Source organism: Thalia democratica, chromosome 6 (assembly GCF_965202585.1).
Source record: "Thalia democratica chromosome 6, ktThaDemo2.hap1.1, whole genome shotgun sequence".
In the NCBI taxonomy this organism is placed as follows: domain Eukaryota; kingdom Metazoa; phylum Chordata; class Thaliacea; order Salpida; family Salpidae; genus Thalia; species Thalia democratica.
Window position 1 is genome coordinate 11700631 of NC_139170.1, and position 19929 is coordinate 11720559.

At 28.2% G+C, this 19929-nt stretch overlaps 1 protein-coding gene across 4 annotated transcripts in view; it reads right to left on the reverse strand.

Annotated features, from left to right (window-relative positions):
* Positions 1 to 482: 482 nt before the first annotated feature.
* The window catches only part of LOC145837840 (diacylglycerol kinase theta-like), a 41117-nt gene continuing 21670 nt past the window's right edge, over positions 483 to 19929 (reverse strand). For 2 of the 4 annotated variants that reach the window (XM_082945293.1, XM_082945295.1), the window contains exons 3-15: positions 10994 to 11032; positions 10641 to 10652; positions 8460 to 8585; positions 7754 to 7789; positions 7114 to 7232; positions 6654 to 6826; positions 4559 to 4781; positions 3765 to 4348; positions 3170 to 3361; positions 2289 to 2438; positions 1967 to 2078; positions 1713 to 1865; positions 483 to 1226 (exon numbers count right to left, since the gene is read on the reverse strand). In XM_082945293.1, the coding sequence (XP_082801419.1) occupies positions 1161 to 1226; positions 1713 to 1865; positions 1967 to 2078; positions 2289 to 2438; positions 3170 to 3361; positions 3765 to 4348; positions 4559 to 4781; positions 6654 to 6826; positions 7114 to 7232; positions 7754 to 7789; positions 8460 to 8585; positions 10641 to 10652; positions 10994 to 11032 (1985 nt within the window). In that variant the 3' untranslated portion in view covers positions 483 to 1160. Of the gene's footprint in view, positions 1227 to 1712; positions 1866 to 1966; positions 2079 to 2288; positions 2439 to 3169; positions 3362 to 3764; positions 4349 to 4558; positions 4782 to 6653; positions 6827 to 7113; positions 7233 to 7753; positions 7790 to 8459; positions 8586 to 10640; positions 10653 to 10993; positions 11033 to 11104; positions 11219 to 19929 lie in introns of those variants that run through there. The other 2 variants (XM_082945296.1, XM_082945294.1) reach the window with 2 other exon arrangements.

The following is a 19929-nucleotide window of genomic DNA, read 5'->3' on the forward strand; positions in this document are numbered from 1 at the left end:
ATTAAGGTCAACAAAAAGAAAAATGGATTAAAGAAATGGACTGGAAAATTGACGTGTTTTTCGTTTTTGTTACCTTTTTATTATCATGCATCAATAAAAACACTTGCATTTGTTTTACTTAGCCTATTTTTCTTAAATTAAAATTAATAACAAACAGTTCAGTTTTTAAGTAATTAAGTAGTAGATATATACTTAACAACATTAATCAACAATACTGTTGGATGCTTTTTGTTACTTTAAAACTAGATATTAAGGTTGAATAAAAATTAAAACTACTATTACGTTTAAAAATAGTTAAAAGTTGTTTTTAAACTTAAAACATATATGATAAAAATAATTCTAAACTTAAAATATATATGAAAAAATATTTCTAAAATTAGAGAAGTTATACCTTTTATTTAAACTTTTCAAAATGATGTAAGTAAAATACTGATTCATTTTTATATTTGTAATCTACAGCTAAGAAGACACTGTATGTTTTAACATTTTATTACAATCAATAAAAATAACGAAAAACAACGAAAAGTTATTGAGTTATGAACGTCAACGTTTATGATTTTGAACGCGCTACTAAAACTTAACACGAGCTATAACGCAGCACAACATATAAATAAAAACTTAAATAAAAAAACAAGAAATTAAACAAAAAGTACATATTCGTAATTTTGGCGGGAAATTTGAGCGGAGTGAGAGATTTTGGTGTTTAAAAAAGTCACCTTGCCAAATTTGTTTTAGATCAGAGTAAACTAACACTACTGCTGTGGTTTTGACCAATTCAAAAGAATCATAACCTACGAAAAATCAGTATGATGTTTAAACCGGTTTCGTAAAAAGGTAGTATTTATTGGCAGACTTAATACTAAAAGATGAATAAAATAAATTTTCAAATAACTTTACTTACCGTTTTTTTATTTTTACTTCATTCTTAAATGATTTAAATACTTTGATAAAAACTCCTAAACAAAACAAGTTTGTAAAACTTAAAAACATTTTCAAATTAAACTACAGCTTTACCGGCTTGTTTAATCATTTAACCTTTTAAAAACATTCTCAAATTTTTCTCTCAAAGCATCAAACTCAGATAAAAAACGAAATTTTTTCAACCGCCAACGAAACCTTCCGAACTTCTAACCAGTGTGATAACTTCCACGTTGTTCTCATTACTGGTTGCTGGCTGCTGCAAATGAAAACTTCTTCCTCTTTCCGTGAGGCTTCAGCATGATGGGCTGTAAAATCATAATTATATTAAAAAGTACAAAAAATATTTACTAAAACGTATAAATTTTTTTCCTCTGTCTCAAAATTAATTATAAATTTTGTATCTGAGATAACAACGACTTAGTGGAGAGAGCTAAAGTCAAAACATTAAGACTAACATATAAGTTCGGGTATCTTCTTATTTTAATCTTAAGACATACTTAACACACGCAGGAAATTAAAAAAATTAATGCAAAAGCTAAACATGCGTTAAATTCCATATACCTTTCAAACGATAGAATTGAAAATATTTGTTTTGAATACATAACTTTTACTTTGAAAATTTTATTTTAATACAATTAAATCTTAGGTATGAAGATATTAAGTTTACTTTTTACGAAAAACCAAAAACATTTGATCATAATATTTTCCGTTATAATACGTAAAACTAATGCCGCTTTCTAAAAAAACACTCATCATATCTAAAAGAAACGCAAGTCGTCATGGCAACCGACCCGATACGGGGACAGGGAAATTATGATGGTGCCGGGGGGCTGTATCCACGGCTCCCCGTCTATCTGCATGGCAACCTCCGCTTTCAACGTGATTTTGACGAACTCGCCCTGCGCCAGCCGCGTCGCCGACCTCATGCCGCTGTATATTTGCGCCTGGAATATAAAACAATAATTATAATAATTAATAATAAATAAAAGCTTACTACTCAGCTCTTAAACGCCAAAAATAATTTTGCATAACAAAACGTTCGAACCACGTGGGTGACTCCGTTCACTCCGATGACCTCCATGAGGCCGTCGCCGATCCGCGGCGGTTGGAACCTTTTGCTGGTCGCCGAGCCCCACGGTTTCGTGCCCGCTCCCCAACTGTTGTCATGACGATAGTGTTTAAGGAAGAAAGCTACTAATCATGTTGGAGTTACGCCAACTTGAAAATATTAAAATGGACTATCTATCTTAGATAAGTATCTTAGACTTATATGCTGAAATGGTAATTTAGAAATTTGCTTTAACACACTAAAAAATATTAGCACATTAATGTGAAATTTCACAAGTTACAGTTTCGTTTTTGTTTACCTCGCTATGTTGAGAAAGACGAGTCCTTTTATGTTGGTGAGTTCGATTTTTTTGTGCTGCACTTCCAGCTCAACAACGTGATTCAAACTGATGGATTTCGAAACCATCTTCTTCAACCCGGCCTTGAAGTACAACGCTTTGTTTCGAAGTCTAAATGAAGTTAACAAGCACTTTAATATGTATGTATATATATATATAAATATATATATATAGATAGATATAATTAAGTTATTTAACTTGATAAATCAAATCTTTCACACTGAGCCCACCTTAAGGGCTTTATTAATAAAAAGGTTTATTTGTATATATGTATATATATATATATATAAATAACTTATTTCTGACGTAAAGTTTTTAAAGTCTGGACATATAAATAAAACACTTAGTAGACGGCTTAACGTTTTAAATATTTCTTTATATTAAACAAACAAACTCGATGACTTGGATGCTTAATAGCGTTCTTAATTGAAAAAAAAAACGTAATAATAACTACAATACAATGTCATTACATTTAAAAAATACTTCTCCTTTAGACTTTAAAGTTTAAACTAATACTACTGAAAAATAAAATACTAGCAGAATTTTAAATTACAGCTAAGAGAAAAAAACATTTCTAATCAAAATATTTTTATATTGCAGGCTATATTTACTTTAGAAAAAACAAATATTGACAGTATGACTAATACAATATTATTTTTACAAACTCACTCAAATTAAATGTTAAAATTAGATACTAAACAAGCAAAGATAAAGCAAATGATTTAAAACATGAATGTACTACTCACGTAAGCTCTTATGCCAACTATTAGAAACAACTTTTAAATACTGTTTTTCATAACTAATAAAATAATATTTTAAACAGCTTCCGATTTACTTCTCACCTGCTAGTACATCTTTCCGGATTCTCCTCTCTCGCCAGATGGAACGCCAGCGAAAGTTCAGCATCAATCCCGATGCCGAAATAGTTGTTCATCGTCATAACTTTCAGTGAGTTGTCCGCTAGTGGCCGCTCTATTTTCAAATCCGAAGGTTGTTCCGTCTTGCTTTCCACCACCGATGTGAAAATTTCATCGCTGTGAAATAAAGTTGCAAATAATGATTAATTAATTCATTTTTATTTGTTTAAATAATCATACTCTATGCAGTTTTTGATAAGGAAATAAGTTTCATAAATTAAGATCTGAAAACCTTTGTCTTAACCAAGAATAAGTATTAATTGGGATTCATAGACTAAGTTCTTAGACAAAATCCTAAAATAAATACTCTACACTTACCATAGGTTATATCTTTTTTAAATACATGCATACAACAATTCGAATAAAGAAAAGTTTCTGTTTGGAGTTTAAACCTTTTTCAATTATTCAAAAATCTCTGTGTTTAAACACTTAACAAAATATCAAACTAAGTGGTATTTATTAGTATAAAAAGTTTAATTAACGTGAAATTTATATTAAACTGATTAAAACTTCAACCAACTTGTCCATCGTGGTGACGGAATCCTTCTTTTCGTTGACGTCATCGCAACAAGCCGCCTTCTTGCTTTCCGGCGTGACGTCACAAACGCTTTCCTCGCTGCTGCTCCTGCCGCTCGCGATGACGTCGTCGCCGCACTCGCTCGCCAGGTCGCAGTCGTCGTCGTTGATGCTGAGGATGTGGACGAGCCTCCTGGCGGATCCCTCCCTCCGCAAATTGTCCACCTCCTCACTCACGACGTCATAATCGTCGTGGTGTTTCGGCGGAGGGGAAACTTTGGGGTCCTGGACGCTGCGGACGATGTTGACGGGCGCCATGACCACCATCCGGGCCACGGCGGAATCGGCGGTCAGCGACCCGGAACGGTTTTTGCTGTTGCCGTGGCGAACGACTCCCCCGTTCCTGTTGCTATGCGAGGGTTGCTGCTGCGTCGTTACCAGGGAGTCCTCCATCTGAACCGCATTGGAGAGGAGGAGGGGCCCCTGCTGTTTCGGTGATTCCCCTTCTTGGGGATGTTGCTGCTGGTTGGGGTTGGTGTCGAAGATGATGTTCCACCGATCCAGCTCCACCGAGTCCGAGTCAGCTATCTGAAAGTATATAACAATCTTCAGTTTAACATATTTCATTTTACCTCTAATGGATTAAATCAAACTCAGTGTGTTTTTATTTTCAAATTGCAAGCTTATAGTTTATTTAGAACTGTTTTGAAAAATATTTTAGTTCATATCAAGTAATTAATACAGTATTTATTGTTATAATAGGTCAAAAGTTTTAGAAAAAATACAAACTTTTCAAACCTGGTTGAGTATGTGCGGGACGCTCTCGCCCGTCCAGCCCGCGCCGAAACCCAGGACCCTGGCGAGGTCGTTGCCAGTGCCAACGGGGAGGACGCCCACGCGCGGTCGCTTGCAAGCGAGGTGGGGCTGGCACATCTCGATGTGGGAAAGCACCCACCCCACAGTGCCGTCCCCGCCGCATATCAGCACCCGGAACTTGGACATCTTGCGGAAGGCGTACAAGCTGCGAGAAACGAAATAAATTTGTTAAAATACAAAATTAGTTATTAAGCCACTGCGCAAACTTTTTTATGTGAAACTCTAAACAGATTTTACTGCGCATGTCAGATATTATATCAAAGAAAAAAAAAACAACTGTACTTCTATTTATTAGCATAACAAACTAAAGCTATGAAATTAAACTTTAACTTAAGTGGTAACTTTGAAGTTCTTTAACTCTTTGAAGCTTATATCAGTTTGTATAGTAAAACTTTATTTGGTACTTAAAAAAAATTCTAATAATGGAAAAACAAATTTTAACGACTAAAGTACGTACTATCTATACAAATATAGAAATTTAATACTTAAACCATCTGTTTGTTAATTTGAAAACTAAATAATTTTTTTAAATTTTATTTTAAAAGTTTGTTTTTGTTTGTTGAACATTGCATTTCGTATACAAAAACTTAAAAAAGTTTATATTGTTCTTTTTTATTTTTTATTTGTATAAATTTTAATATAGTACAATTAATCAACAATTTTAGTTTCATAAGAAAAGCAACCGCTTAAAAATATTCACTCTTTACAAGTAACAGTTATACTGGAATAAAAAAAGATTTCAAAAATGCTATACACGATAAGTTTTATATAAATGAGCTTTACAGCCGATTACGCACATAAATTATGTCAAGTAAGAAAATCTGGAGAATATAGAGTACATAAACAAAACTATCGTATAAAATTGCTTACTTTAAGATTAAATTATAAGATCCAATTGTAGTAATAATAGGGGTAAGACATTAAAAAAAAGTTACATACTCTAGACCAGTGGTCCGCACGGTGTACATAAAAATTTTTTTAGGGTGCACGAGACTTTTGGGGTGCATGAAACTTAGTTTGGGGTACTTGAATTTTTTTTTTTCGTGCAGAAACTAAATTATTTTTTTTCTAATCTTTCTACATTTAAGACATGTTCAACCTTGATATCTTATTGACCATTTTGTTGTTAATAAAACGACCATTTTTGTACTCTCCTAGTTTTATTTTGTTACATTATGTAAAATTTCTTCCACCCTTAGCCACCCAAAGAAAAACTGAAGTGAGCAAACCTCATAGATTCTTAAAAACGAATTAAACGTGTTAGTATTCTATAATGTTTAATTTTAATAACTCTTATTGTTTAAAAGCGTTTTGTTACATTAAAAATAACTATATTAATCAGCTTAATATGAAATAATTAAGTTAACTTAACTAAATATTTAAATTAACCATTCAATAAAAAGTACCAAGACTACTGATTGTTAATTGGGAATGTTCAATGTATTAAACCAATCTAGTTAGTATTTTAGACCAGGGTGATACAAGTAATATATTGTTGTAAAAATTAGATCATCGATATAAGTTTATTAAAATGGATAGGGTAAAGTGGTTAGTTTAAAGTTAGCGTTTAAAAATTAACTTGGTGTTACCGAATTATTATTAAAAAAAACGATTAAAAGTTTTTACATATTCTTAAACACTAGCGGCGCTGAAGATTGCAATTTAGGATGCATAGAATTTAATTTTTGTGATTTAGGGTTCACGGATTCGAAGTAGCGTGCCGACCACTGCTCTAGACTATCATTTTTTTAAACTTTATTTTTGAAAGGATTTAACAAAATTTTACAAGCTGGCAAGAAAAATGAAAGTATCAGATTTTGTCGAAAAAAAAATTTATACTCTAATCTTTTTTATTTAATTAAACACTGTTTACTGCTTTTAACGAGTGCGGAAACCTTTGATATAAACAACACTAGTTTTCGTAGGCACTTCTGATACAAATTTCTACAAGAGTGATTTTATTCACACTTAAACCTGCACGGATGTTAAAGTGCTAACATTTCAACGCGAAACGAACCCGGGCAAGGCGCCTGCCTTGTCGAGCAGGAATATCTGGTGGTCGTTGAGTTCCTCCTGCATGGACTGGTAGAGCTGGCTGCCCTGCGCCGACCCGCTCTTCGGGTTGATGAAGACCACCAGCGGGTCCAGCTTGCTCTTGCCCTGCTGTTCCTCCTGATGAAGCTCGGTGGGCTGTTTGATCAATTTGATCGGGTGTTTGCGAGTTGGTTAACAGTAAACTATAAAGACAATTTCGAGTAAAGAAAAAATCAGCTGTGGTGCTTTTTTTTTTTATAAAGTTTTTTGTTATTGCGAAAGAAGTTAGCATTTGTAAAAATAAAAGAAGATGTAGATTTAAAGAACAAATCTAGGCAGTGTAGTTAAGAATTTTAGCCCTGCATATTGAAAAGTTGGTAAAAAAACAAATTGCCAAACAGTAGGTATTTTATCAACATAAATCACTTTACAAATTCAATTACCAGTTGTATGAAGGGAAGGAGTCTTAAATGAGGTTGTTTTTCACACAGTTCTGAACTTTGAAACTTTTTAACAGCGTTTGATGCTGATGTGCCGCTTTTAAATGTGACAAAGAAGCAACCTAGATTTTTAATAACTCCGATTAAGATATCAGTTACATAAAACTAAGTAAACTCAAGTTTAGTTAAGTTATACTTTTGACAACTAAATGCAAAGGTTTTACAAAACTTAGGTTGAGATTTTCCTATTCAAAAAATACTTATAGAATAAAATACTAATGTTAACACACTAAATTAACTTTTACACTGTAAGCATAATTATTTTCTGTTTCTTATAAGTGAAGCATAACTGTAGTTACAAAATCATTGAAAAATAAAAAGAATTATATTTTGTTATTTTAATTCAAACTTTCGAAAAATAGAATTATAATTTAATGGCATTTGAAATTTATGATTTATTAAAACTGAATAATAGTTTAATAAAATTTCATTATGACCAAACTTACGTAACAGTATACTAACATACAGAACAAAGGTTGTTTGAAAATCTGTTATATAAGCAAAAAAAAAAACTATGAGTACATAAATCGAAGGCCTAGAATATTTTTTTCATTAAAAAAAATATATAACAAAAATAACTTACCAGCTTCTGCTATTATTGGTCCGATTTCGACTTTTTCTGTAACAAATGTTAAATGAAAGGCAAGAAATAAAATTCAACTTAATATTTACAACGCTTTTTAAGTAGCTCTGTTTTTTTATGACTATTTTCGAAAATAAATTACTGGAAATAGAAACATGTTGAAAGGGTGACTGACGTTTAAAAGCAGCAAAAAATTAACAATTTACAAAATATCTGTTATTGTTAGTTTGTTCGAGGAAAAGATGACTCAGCACATCATGAAGCCAACACAATTTACATATCAATCAAAATTCCTTTTTTAGATGACATTCACATTCGAACTATGTTGTAAACAGAAAGCAAGTTTTGCATATAAGTAGAGATGAGGATGTATAAACATTAAAAAGTGAGAAGTTGTGCAAATAAATATAAAGTTTTTCCGTTTTGGATCTTTGTTTGCTGATTTATTTTAATATTTAATGAAAATTATTACGGCCGAAAATTCGTACATGAGTTAGTTTTAAAAATGTTTTCAACTTAACTGAGCTTTGTTGAACTGATTTCAAAATGAAAATGGTCTAACAATTTTTTAAAGGATAATATAACTTTTATAAAACTATAAAATATGTTTAGGTAAAAAAAAAACTGCCATTGAAAAAAACTTAACACATTAATAAAATTCTATTGAAAAACGTACGAAGAATTTTGAAAAATTGCAAAAACTCACCGCTTTTAATGCAGCTCAACGCGTAATCCTTGTACACACTTTTTGGCATTTTTGTGGGTAACCCCCCAACATATAACACTAGTTCTTTTTGGCGGGAAAGATTTCTTCTGATTGCCATGTGATGCCCTGATGTTAAAATACTTTTTATTAGGGAGCTAAGTTAATCAACTTCCATTTATTTTATTTATCATGACTCAACAAATAAGTATGTTGACTTTTAATCAAAGATGGACTAAAAAAGATTGTAATATATAATGAAAAAAAAAACTCTTATTTAATTGTTAGTTAAAAAACTAATAACTTTTAAAACGTGTATAAGCCTACAGTTGTAAAAAATTGCAATAATACTACAAAACCAAGCTAAAAAGTAAATAACTATTTCTAACAATGCAAATAGATTCTAAAAAACAAATTTAGTTTTATTAAAATAAAAAAAATTACCAGGCTTGACAAAAAAAACGGTCTATGCAGGAGTGTATGGATATTTTGACAAATATATTTGCGTTTGATACTTTTAACTATTGTGATTTTGAAGTATTGCATTAAGTAAGTATGGATAAAAAGTTGTATCTAACTAGTACTAGACTATAAATTATCTATATACAATATAAAGATAATTAAGTTATGTACTAGACTACGTAAACGGAATAACACAAATAAAAAATTGGTTAAAATTGTTAAAAACCAAAATTGGAAACAATGTAGCGGCAATAAATAAATGATATAAATCAAAATTTAAATATAGAGTAAAAAAAAAACAAAGTGCGTACATTTGTATGGAAATATAAAACATTTATTGACACAGGTTAGTTGACAAATTCTATTTGTTTTAACTATTTAAAGAGCTAACAAATTAATTATTAATGAACCAATCAATTTAGTTTATTTGAAAAAATCAAAAACTAAAATTTAATAATGAGATAAAAAAATAAACAGGAAGTAAATAATAGTTTATTTAAGGAAGTGATGCAGCAACTAGTATTTTTACTAGGAGAACATGAAAGACTTATAAGTTCCTAGGAACAAAGTTATTTTAGGTGTTAATTAAAGCTCTCAAAGTTTAAAAATAATTTCAAGTTTCAAAATAAAAAACTTTGACATCAGCGATTTGATGTTTTACCACGAAATTAATTTGACGTATATTAAAAGAAACATACACACAATATTCTCATGTAATAAAGTTTGCTTTAAACTGAAACTCTGAAGTTTAATAATGTCTGCGTAAAACAAATGTAAAAGATATTTTAGTTAGTTTAGTAAGATGCTTTAAATATACACTATTTAATTTACAATAAATGATAACTGAGTAAGAACAAAAGTATCTTAATACTTAAATTTACAAAAATATTTTCTGGAATAAAACAAAAAAAAAATATTCTTGAATAAAACAAACAAAAATCAAACACTCGCTTAACTTTGTATCACTAGCCTTTTCTGGTCATCAAACCTTCGCTACGCGAACTTTCTACGTCATCAAACACATCACTATCGCCTAAGTCATTACCGTTGTCTTGGTATCCAGATCGTAACGCGCTAAAACAGCTAGTCATGGTTGCTAAGCAACACTAAAGTGAGCCGTAGCAACTGATTTGAGTTGTTTGAAATCGCAACTTCTTTTGGTTAATTATTAACTATTTTATCACATTTCATGCATGTGAGGTATGTTTCAGCTTAACTTGTTAATCATCATAATGACGTAACAATGCTTCAGGTTTTCTTATTTTCAATTCAGATAAATCGAGCTTAGTGCTTTACAGCATGTTGGTTAATGATTGCGGCTATAATATTTTTCAAACTAAAATAATGGGTTAGAACAATAGAATAAACATGTCATTCGTGCGATGCAGAAATGTTTTTGTACTTTGAACTGAGTTTTGTGATTGCGAGGTATTCAGTATTATTTTTGAAATTATTCAAAAGTCGTCATGCATCTAATAAAATAATTAGATCTAGATCATCATGGCAAAACTTAAACAATAAATTTAAAACTTAAATGAGTTAGTGACAGTTATTTTTTCTCAAGTTGTTAGGAAGGTTTAAATATAGTAAACACAAAAAAATAATGTGATAAACTATTAAAAAACTTATGTGAATGATATCTATTAGTTTGTCAGGTGAATACTACTGCTTTTAAATACCAAACAAAATTAGTTTCATTCTCTAAAATTAAAAAATACTTACCATCTTTCGTAGCTGTAATTTTTTATCAATATAAATAAAGTTTATTGAATACTTTTGTAATAATACAAAATAGAAATTTATTTTAAAAGAGGACACAGCCGTTTCAAATAAAAATTTCAGACTAAAAACTAAAATTGTTCCTTTTTTATCATAAACAACTTAGTCTTTTTTTAAATTCTATTTAAACTTATTTTACTGAAACTAATACTGTTATTTTACATTTATTATAGCCGCAAGTTTTATGCTTCTTTAATAAAAAATATAGAAATAAATATAAGCATAAGTCATCTTCTGTTATTAAAACATTGTAGCTTAAAATTTTTACATCAAACAAAATTAAAAAACAAACTTACAACTTTTCACGCTGTCAGATTCTGCTTTGTTGGCTCCATCTGAAAATAAAACCAAATTGTTTTTTGTTAAAACAACAAATTTTTTCAGAAAGTTTAATTCTAAATACTAACCAATTACCGAACATAAATGAGGTGAAACTTTCATTTTATGTTTACGACGGAAAAAAGAGTTTCCACAAAGTCCCATAGTATTTAAAACAATAAAACACTATTTTTTGTATTCTTTTTAATAGTTGTTATTATATTATCACATTAAAACACTAAGTTATATCCTGTAAGTAGAACAATACCCATTGATTAAAAAAGACTAGTTTTACAGATGAAAGTCTTTAATACAAATAAACCACTGTTTTAAAAGCCATAACTAGAAAAGTCGAGCAACTTAAATCTAATATTTTAATTAAATTAAAGGCTAATATTATACAAAATCAAATCTAGAATTTTCAAAGGCTTTTAAAACTAGTGAGAAATAATAACAATCTGGTAACTATATGTTTCTTCAATTTTAACTCTTTTGGTATTTGAAGCCTGTGAAACATAATATACTAAAATACCCAGGAAACTAATGCACATTAGCAGAACATTGCAGCAATTACAAAAAAAAAATCAATATTTTTTAGTTATAAAAACAATTGTTTAATACCAAATAGTTTATTGTAAATTAGAACAAAAATGCGTCATGAAAAAAATTGTTACTGCTGTCTTTATTAATTCGTTTATAAAATTAATATACAAGATTACTAGAATTTAATTTACATTATATTTTGGTATACAAAATATATATCTGCTGAGCTTTTATTGGTTTTTAGATAGGAATGTACGTACTTTAAACGTGTTTTCTAATGTTTTTTCAAAAAATATTGTTAAAGTTAATCGATTTATTTTAAGGTAGAGCCCATTTTTAGACGAATCAAACAAGACGAAGATACTTCAAAAACAATAACAATTGTTTACGTAAGTAATAACAAAAATACATTTTTTAAACTTTAAACATTTACAAACTTTTTGATCAAAACCAAATTATAAAAGGTAGTAAAAAACAACTCAAGTACAATAAAAGGTATAAAGTAAATTTTACAAAATACATATATGCTTATCGCTGAAAATATACATCGGAAACTAAAATTGAGACTTTAAAAACTTATATAAAACTAAAAAAGTCGTAAAAAAATGTATTTTTTATAGTGTTGGTTTACTTCAACTTGTGACTAAATTTTCATAATGAATCAGATACTGATCGAAAACTGACTGAACTACCAACTAGTTTTATTTTATATGAGATCAATATACCAGAAACTATACTTCATCAATTTACTATGAAACAAATTACAGCTAAAGTTACCTAATAATATACATATACATAATAACAAAGTATATGCACGACCAAGTACTCTCGATTAAAAAATATTTATTGGTAATTTAATCAATTTTCACTTAAATTTAGTTCAACTTTTTGTGTTAACAAACTCAAAAAAAAAGTTCTGAAGTTAAAAGGATAACACATAAAAACAAAATTCTTCACTTTATTTTAAACATACCTTGGCCCAAAAACAACCAAATTTAAAAGCTCGCTTTGGCTTTTCACATAAACATATAATTAACTACAAAAAACAACAACTATCTAAACCTCAACTTTAAATTCACCGTTAATCTACATTTTCTATCTACTTTGAGTAGTTAACTTAATTCCAACAGAAAAGTCCCACACAACAGGATACGTGCCACCGACACTCGAATCAACTCGCAACTGACGGCTCTCATCCGACTGACGAGTTGTTAAGGAGATTTTTATGAGCGGTTGCGTAACTCTGCATTCAGCAGGGAAAAAATCGCTCGACTTTAAACAGAATCTTCAGTACTGACGAACTATAGTTGAGTGCTTTTTTTATTGTTTGTCTGGAAAAACCGTATACTTGGAAACTTGACTTAACAAAACAGATACACATATGCTAGATATTATATTATAGATACATAGTTTTATTAAAAATAGTTTTATTTAAAAAGTTTACTTGATTACTAAAATTGAGAATAAACTATTAAAATAATTTTTCTTAAAAATACAACTTTCTTTAGTGTATAGTTGCCATTTAAAAGTCTTCCAAACAAATAGTAAACCATACTATTCTTAAAAACAAAACTGTACACAGAAAGTGGAAGTAATCATTCTATTAGCTAAAGTTTAATAAGTGAGACATTATATATGTTCAGTTCTTACAAAAGAAAAAAAAGTAGAAAAAAGGGCAGTCTAAAAGCATAGTATAAATAGAAAAGTAGGGTATTAATAACTTAAAGCTAAAAAATTGATCGATTATTGTTTTAAAAAATTACTTGTTTGAAGAAAAAAGGTAAGCTTCGAATGAAGTTTAAATTTTTCTGAAGTCTAAATAATTTATTCGCCGTTTTCAAGCTTAAGATTATAAGTAGCATTGTTGTGTATTTATTGAACACGTAAGAATATTTATGGGCATATAAATTTACAATAGTAGTTGAAGTAAACAAAAACTAATAGTTTTTTACCTTAATAAACTCACTTATATTTATAAACACACTTTGATTTATTTTTAAAAAATATGTATACTATCTAAAGTTTAATCATTTTATAGATATTTTAAACATTAGTTAGACATATTACAATAAGTACTTGTTTAGAATAACTGTGATATAAAATGCAATATTTTTATCAGTAAAATAAAATATATACACCTACTAGTAAACAACTTTAGCTCACAAAAACTTTTAATTAACTTAGTAAAAAAGAAAGAAGTATTTTTCAAATATTTTGAAAGTGTGTTTATTAACAATTGTAACAGAAAAATAGTTTTTAGAAATTTAAAGAAGTATATTAAGAAATTTCAAACAAGTTTAATAAATAACGCATTTAAAAAAAACATAAAAAACTGTACAGAGAGAAATATCTTAATATTAGTTGTCAGACCACAAAATATTTTGTTTAATAAAGGAAGTCTTTTGTTATGATATTAATATTTAAATATTTATGATATTTACAATAAAAATCTACTGTTGTCTAAAAACATCAACGACTTTAAATTATTACCTAAATAATTAATAAAGTCTATTTGAAAACTCAAAACTATTGGCTTTTGTTATAAGGTACGTTTACATTCTGACTTGCCTAACAAAAACCGAAAAAAAAACTATTTTTTTAATAAAATTTCTATAAACATTTACAAGTACAGTCTATTCCTTAAGTTGAAAAATATTAGTTACAATTAAATAAAACAAAAACTTAAATACAGAACTATCAACCATTTTTATTTTACCAATACTAACATTTTTAAGTAATCAAAATAATTAAGTTACAGCAAGTGTTGATTTTATTACAATTACTGTAAAACAAAATTCCGTCTTTTAAGTAGTTCACAAAAAGAAACTTTCGAGTTTGAAAAATAACTCTATCATTAGCACATGTTCTTTTAAGTTAAAAAACTTGTTTTAACAGCAGTGTAGCCTTAAACATTAGTCACGCAAAAAACATACGTTTTAAGCTGTAAGGAGAAAGTGAAAGTTGTAATTAATCACAGCACACTTTCAATCACTTAGTAGAGTAGAAATTAAACTTTCTATTTTGATATTTCGGTTATCTTCGTCCTAGCAGTTTTGTTCTTTGATTTCTTAAATGTTAATTAGTTTCACCTTGTTACGTAAAAAGGGTATTCTAACCAACAAATAGGTGCTGTAGATGGTTTATATTTTCAAAATTAGACTATGTATAAAAATATACAAAACATTTATGATAAATAAAAGTATTTTTATTTTTTTATTTGGTTCTTTTAAAGTTTGTTTTGCTTTTTTTTTAGTAAAATCAGTTTATGATTACTACATAATTTTTTTACAGTATTTTTCTAATGTGTAAAAGTGGTTGTTGAAAAAACATTATATTAGATAATTTGAGACAGACACTTTTTTTTCTGTAACCCTTAATTCTACTACGCTAAACACTTACTTACGTTTAGTCAGTCCTTTTAAAAATTATATCTTATTCAACTAGATAAATTGAATCTGTCTTTAAGTATAAAAAAACTTTAACTGAAAACCTATCGAGCGAACAAATTAAAGAAATGAAGTTAACAACCAATTGTATAACAAAATGATAGCTTTTACAACCAATCAATCGTTCCTTATAAAATCGCTTTAAAACTCTGACTCTTTCAAACAAGAACCAACAAAAACTTCGATGGAAAATCTTGGCACGCACTTGCTTACTGAAAAACTCGTCAACATAACTTCATTTAACATTTTATTTAAACAAAGCAAGTCTACAGCTGGTTGTTGAGGAAAGTTGAAAAAAATTCTAATGCTTAAAATCAATGAAGTTCTAAATTCAAACTAAAAAAGTTCAGTGACAAATCAATAGTTAGTACTAAAGTTTTTAATGCAAATTTCAAAAGTTTAACAGGAAAATATAAGAAAAATACTAATAGTTTTTAACAGAAAGAACAAAATACTTTTATTGAAATTTTAAAAATAGCTGAAAAACAAACAAGTGTATATCAGAAACAAGACCTTAAAATTAAAAATATTGATGTAGTTGCTATAAACGAAAAACTTACTTCAGAAAAACAAGTTAGTAGTTTTAAGCCTAAACAAAATCAAACTTTAGCTCAAAACCATAGTTTAGCTAATTAAACGAACAACTGTCTGGCACGTTGAAAATAAAAAAAAAACATAAATAAACAGCTTTTTAAAACCTTTAATCGATTTCTATTACGATTATGTCAATACTGTAAAACAAAAAATATCATAGTTAAAAACTTTTCTATTTTGATTAAAAAAAAAAAAATTATATACACCTTGCAGTATTTTTTTAACTTAATCTGAGAGACTAAAAAGTTTTGAGCTGAAAACTTCTTAATTTGAAAACTTAAATCACTAACATGATGTTAGAATGATAGTAAGATAAATAGGTACGTAAACAAATAACTTTATTCTCTTTTTTGACTTGAAATCAAATCCGTATGGACTTGCTGCCGCATGACTTGCCATAAATAGATGCTTTCTAAACATAAACTTTTACACTGCTAATCTTTTAATGAGGATTATTCCAGTGTATTTTCGAAAATATAATGTTACTTGGGTCTAATTTTTTCTAACTGACTGTTTACTTTTATTCATTATCTTACCTTCAAAACCGCTCTAAGTTTTTCATAAAGAATTTAAATAAATATATAATCAAACATTGATTCCAAACGTAAATATTATATGACATTTAAATCATACTGTTGAAACTTTAAAAGAAATCATATTTGTTAACAAAAACGTTTTTATTAAAATAAATGCATGCTTCAAAAAAAACTGCTAATAAAATACACAAAAATACTTAAAAACCAAATTTTCAAATTTAATTTAAACTTAAATTTCAGTAAAATATAATAAAGTTTATAACAATTAAACAAAAGAGTACATATAAACTCATTTAAACTACTAGACTTAATAAGTGAAAATTATTTGTTAAAAACAACCAAAAAACAAGTTTAAATCAAACCAACAACTTCTACTAAACCTAACACACTTGCACTAAAGTGAAACCATGTTAAACTAAAGCCGCATAATTTTTGGAATGAAAATAAGCCAATCTTTTTCCCATGAGAAAAATGCAAACTAAGGAAGCAAGTTTGCTAATAACTCGAACTATTAACAACAAAGGCGAAAATAACTCAGCCAAAACCGCTCTTAACTGAAGGAAACTGTGAGAGTTTTGTTTTACATATCAATGTGAGCTAAATACATAAAATACTTTATCAAAAATAAGCTAAATACAGAAATTATAATACTTATAAGGAGCTTTGAAATAATCTCCCTCAAAATTTTGAACCATTAGATATTTTTTTTAATTCAAATAAACTTTTATTTGAAATATAACTTTCAAAACCTGCCTTTAATTTTCGTAATTAATTAAAAAATAAACTATTATAAGCAAAGATTAATGCAACAGTTGATTTTACTTGTTTTATTACAATGTCTATTCGAATAAATCTCCTTAGGTAAATTAAAAAACATTACTTAACCTTTTAACATAAACACAAAAACAAAACACTGGAACATTTCGAAACACTACTAGACTTATAAAAATACATAAAATATAAAAAATATAATAAAAACTGTTACTTACTTGACAATAAAAAAGACTTCCAATCAAAAACATTTTATAGAAGTTAAACAAACTCGTTAAAACTGTTTTATGAGTACAAGTGACGAACTTGAACACCTTTAGTAAACTGTACAAGCTCCAGAAATAAACTTCTGCAGCTGATAGCTAAATACAATATTTTTAAGGTTTGTCAAAACAGTGAGAAAAACTTGAAATAACCTCGCTGAAAACCAATAAGTTATTGGTTATAGATAGTACATTGGCTTGTTTGTCGATCGTTTATTTTCATAAGTGACCGATTATTTAATTCATCAAAGCTTAGCAATAAAGCAATGAGCAGGTTTCTTCGTAGAGAAAAACTTATTTAAACAAAAAAGCAATTAAGTAAACAACAAAAGGGCTAGTCAAAACATCGACAAAGACTTAAATATATCGTAACTTTAATGTCATTGTCACAAAATTTTAATGATATAATTCTTAAGGAAATGTTGCAACACAACAACTTACACAACACAAACGAGTTGGAGAAAATTTCAAAAAGGAAAAAAAAAGTTTGGCAAGGAAAAGCTGTAAGGAGAAAACTGCTTCTAATGTCAAATCAAGTTTTTAATTACTGTAATTTAGTCTATTTTACAAAGGCTTGTCTCACTGATTAGCTTACAGCTAGAAAACAATCGATTTAACAAGCTCAGTCTTTTTTCGTTAGAGCTTTTAATTAAATTTCAGTACAGTTTAAAAATAAACAGATTGGTATTATCTTACAAATGTTAACATAACAATTTATAAATAAAGACATTTTTATTTTTATAAAGCATGAAAAAAATAAATAAAGATAAGTTTCTTTTTAAGTTGTCTTTAATTTCAAGATTAATTAAATGATCACACGAGCGGTAGTTGTTATTCTTACTATTGATTTAAGTACGCACTCCGCCACTGAAAACTAATAAAAAATATTCGGTCAGCGAGTTTATGTGTACAAGTTTAAAAAATATACATTTATACTACATTGTAATTTATTCCAAAAATTAATCTTAAAATCAGCTTGTGGTTGACTTTTTTTCCGTCTTGTTTATAAATCTTAAAATAAATTTAAACTTTATTACAATTAAACTACACCCTCCTAAAGCTTAATTAACAAGAACAATAAGCAACAAAATTATGCTCAACACAATAGAGGTATTCTACTTTTAAATACGTCTTTTAAAACAAAATAAAACTGTAAACACAAGGCTATGAAACCACGAGGGCTAAATAATTTGTTTTTATTTTTGTTTGTTGCTTTTCTATTGAGAATTTTAAAACTCTTATTAATCAACTTATACATTTTTAGAAATAAAGTTTCAAAATCAACATGTTTTCTTGAATATGCTCAAAATAGATAATTGCTAAAAAAATAATTTAAAAAACTATAATGTAATGATTCTTTTAAAATTAGCGTTTACGGCCTAAATTCTTCAAATAACATTCTGTTACAAAACATTAAATTTTACAACATAGTAAAAAAAATTGGTAGTAGACTTTAATGCTTACGTAACAGCTATAAATTGAACCAAATCGTACAAAACAAAGTTTTTGTCAAAAGAAACCTTTATAAATCAACAAAAAATACATCTATAATGTACGAAATAAGATATTGATTAGCTTATTAAGTAGTTACGGTGAATATTTTTAAAATCTTACTATTTCACTGTTCAAATTTTTAAACTTTAATTTTTTTAATCACACGCACAGCAGGTAAAAACTATTTGTTTAAGTCTTATATAAATTTTTTTTTTTTTTTTATGTCTTATAAATTTTAAAAGTAAATACTTTTTTAGCTTTAAATAGTAATTGTACATCTAAACTAGTTTTTTTTTTGCAAACACACTTTATCTGATAAAGAAAAACTACAGTTTTAGTTTATGTAGGAACTACAAATTGCATTTAACAAAAACAGACTTTGCTTATGTATAACTTCCTGACAAAAAAAAAAACTAACTGACTAAAGTATCCTAATACTGATGTTTTACCTTTTTAAACAGTCTAAACAGTAAGCAACTATTTATACCTTATTTTTGACAATTTAGGCTCTGTTGTTTGTCTAATAAGTCTAACAAATGTTTGACGTAACTAAAATACTTTTTATTTGTTGGTCATATACAACACATACCTTAGTTTATTGGTTTGTTTACTTGTTTCTTGAATTTTTGAAGCGAATAACTATATTATTAACTTTTTGAGGTTTTGTTAGAATAACAGTTTTAAATAGGCATGTTGTAAGAAAGGCATACGAATCATACTCGACTTAGAGTTCTAAATTCCTTGAAACTTTATTTTCTGTGCACGTTTCACCACGGATAAATTTACACTTTAGCTGCAAAAATGTTAAAATAAAATAAAGGGACTAAAATTATAATGAAATTTTAAAATATTTTAATAAATATACTGACGGTCAAACAAAACCTGGCACTTACAATGTATTTGGTTATAACTTCTTATAAACAATTATATTAAGCCGAAATAAAGTCCTCTAAAGTCAACTGTCAAACACAACAAATAAAAAAAACCTTTGTTCAACGAACTGCACGCTGAACCTTGCGAAGTCGTTTTGGAATATTTACCGAGCAAGGAGCTTCTTCTGAACAAATTAATCTTTTTGCCGGCCGAGCACCGAGGCACTTTTTGATCTTTTTTCTTTCTGCTAACTGAACGCTGCGGTACCACCTGATCGCTGGACTCACCTGCGAACAACTTGAAGTTGTGCTAAAATGTTCTCAAACTGTTACTGACTCAGTTTCTAAATATCTATTAAAACTTAGACACTCATAACTCATTTGCACGAACAAAA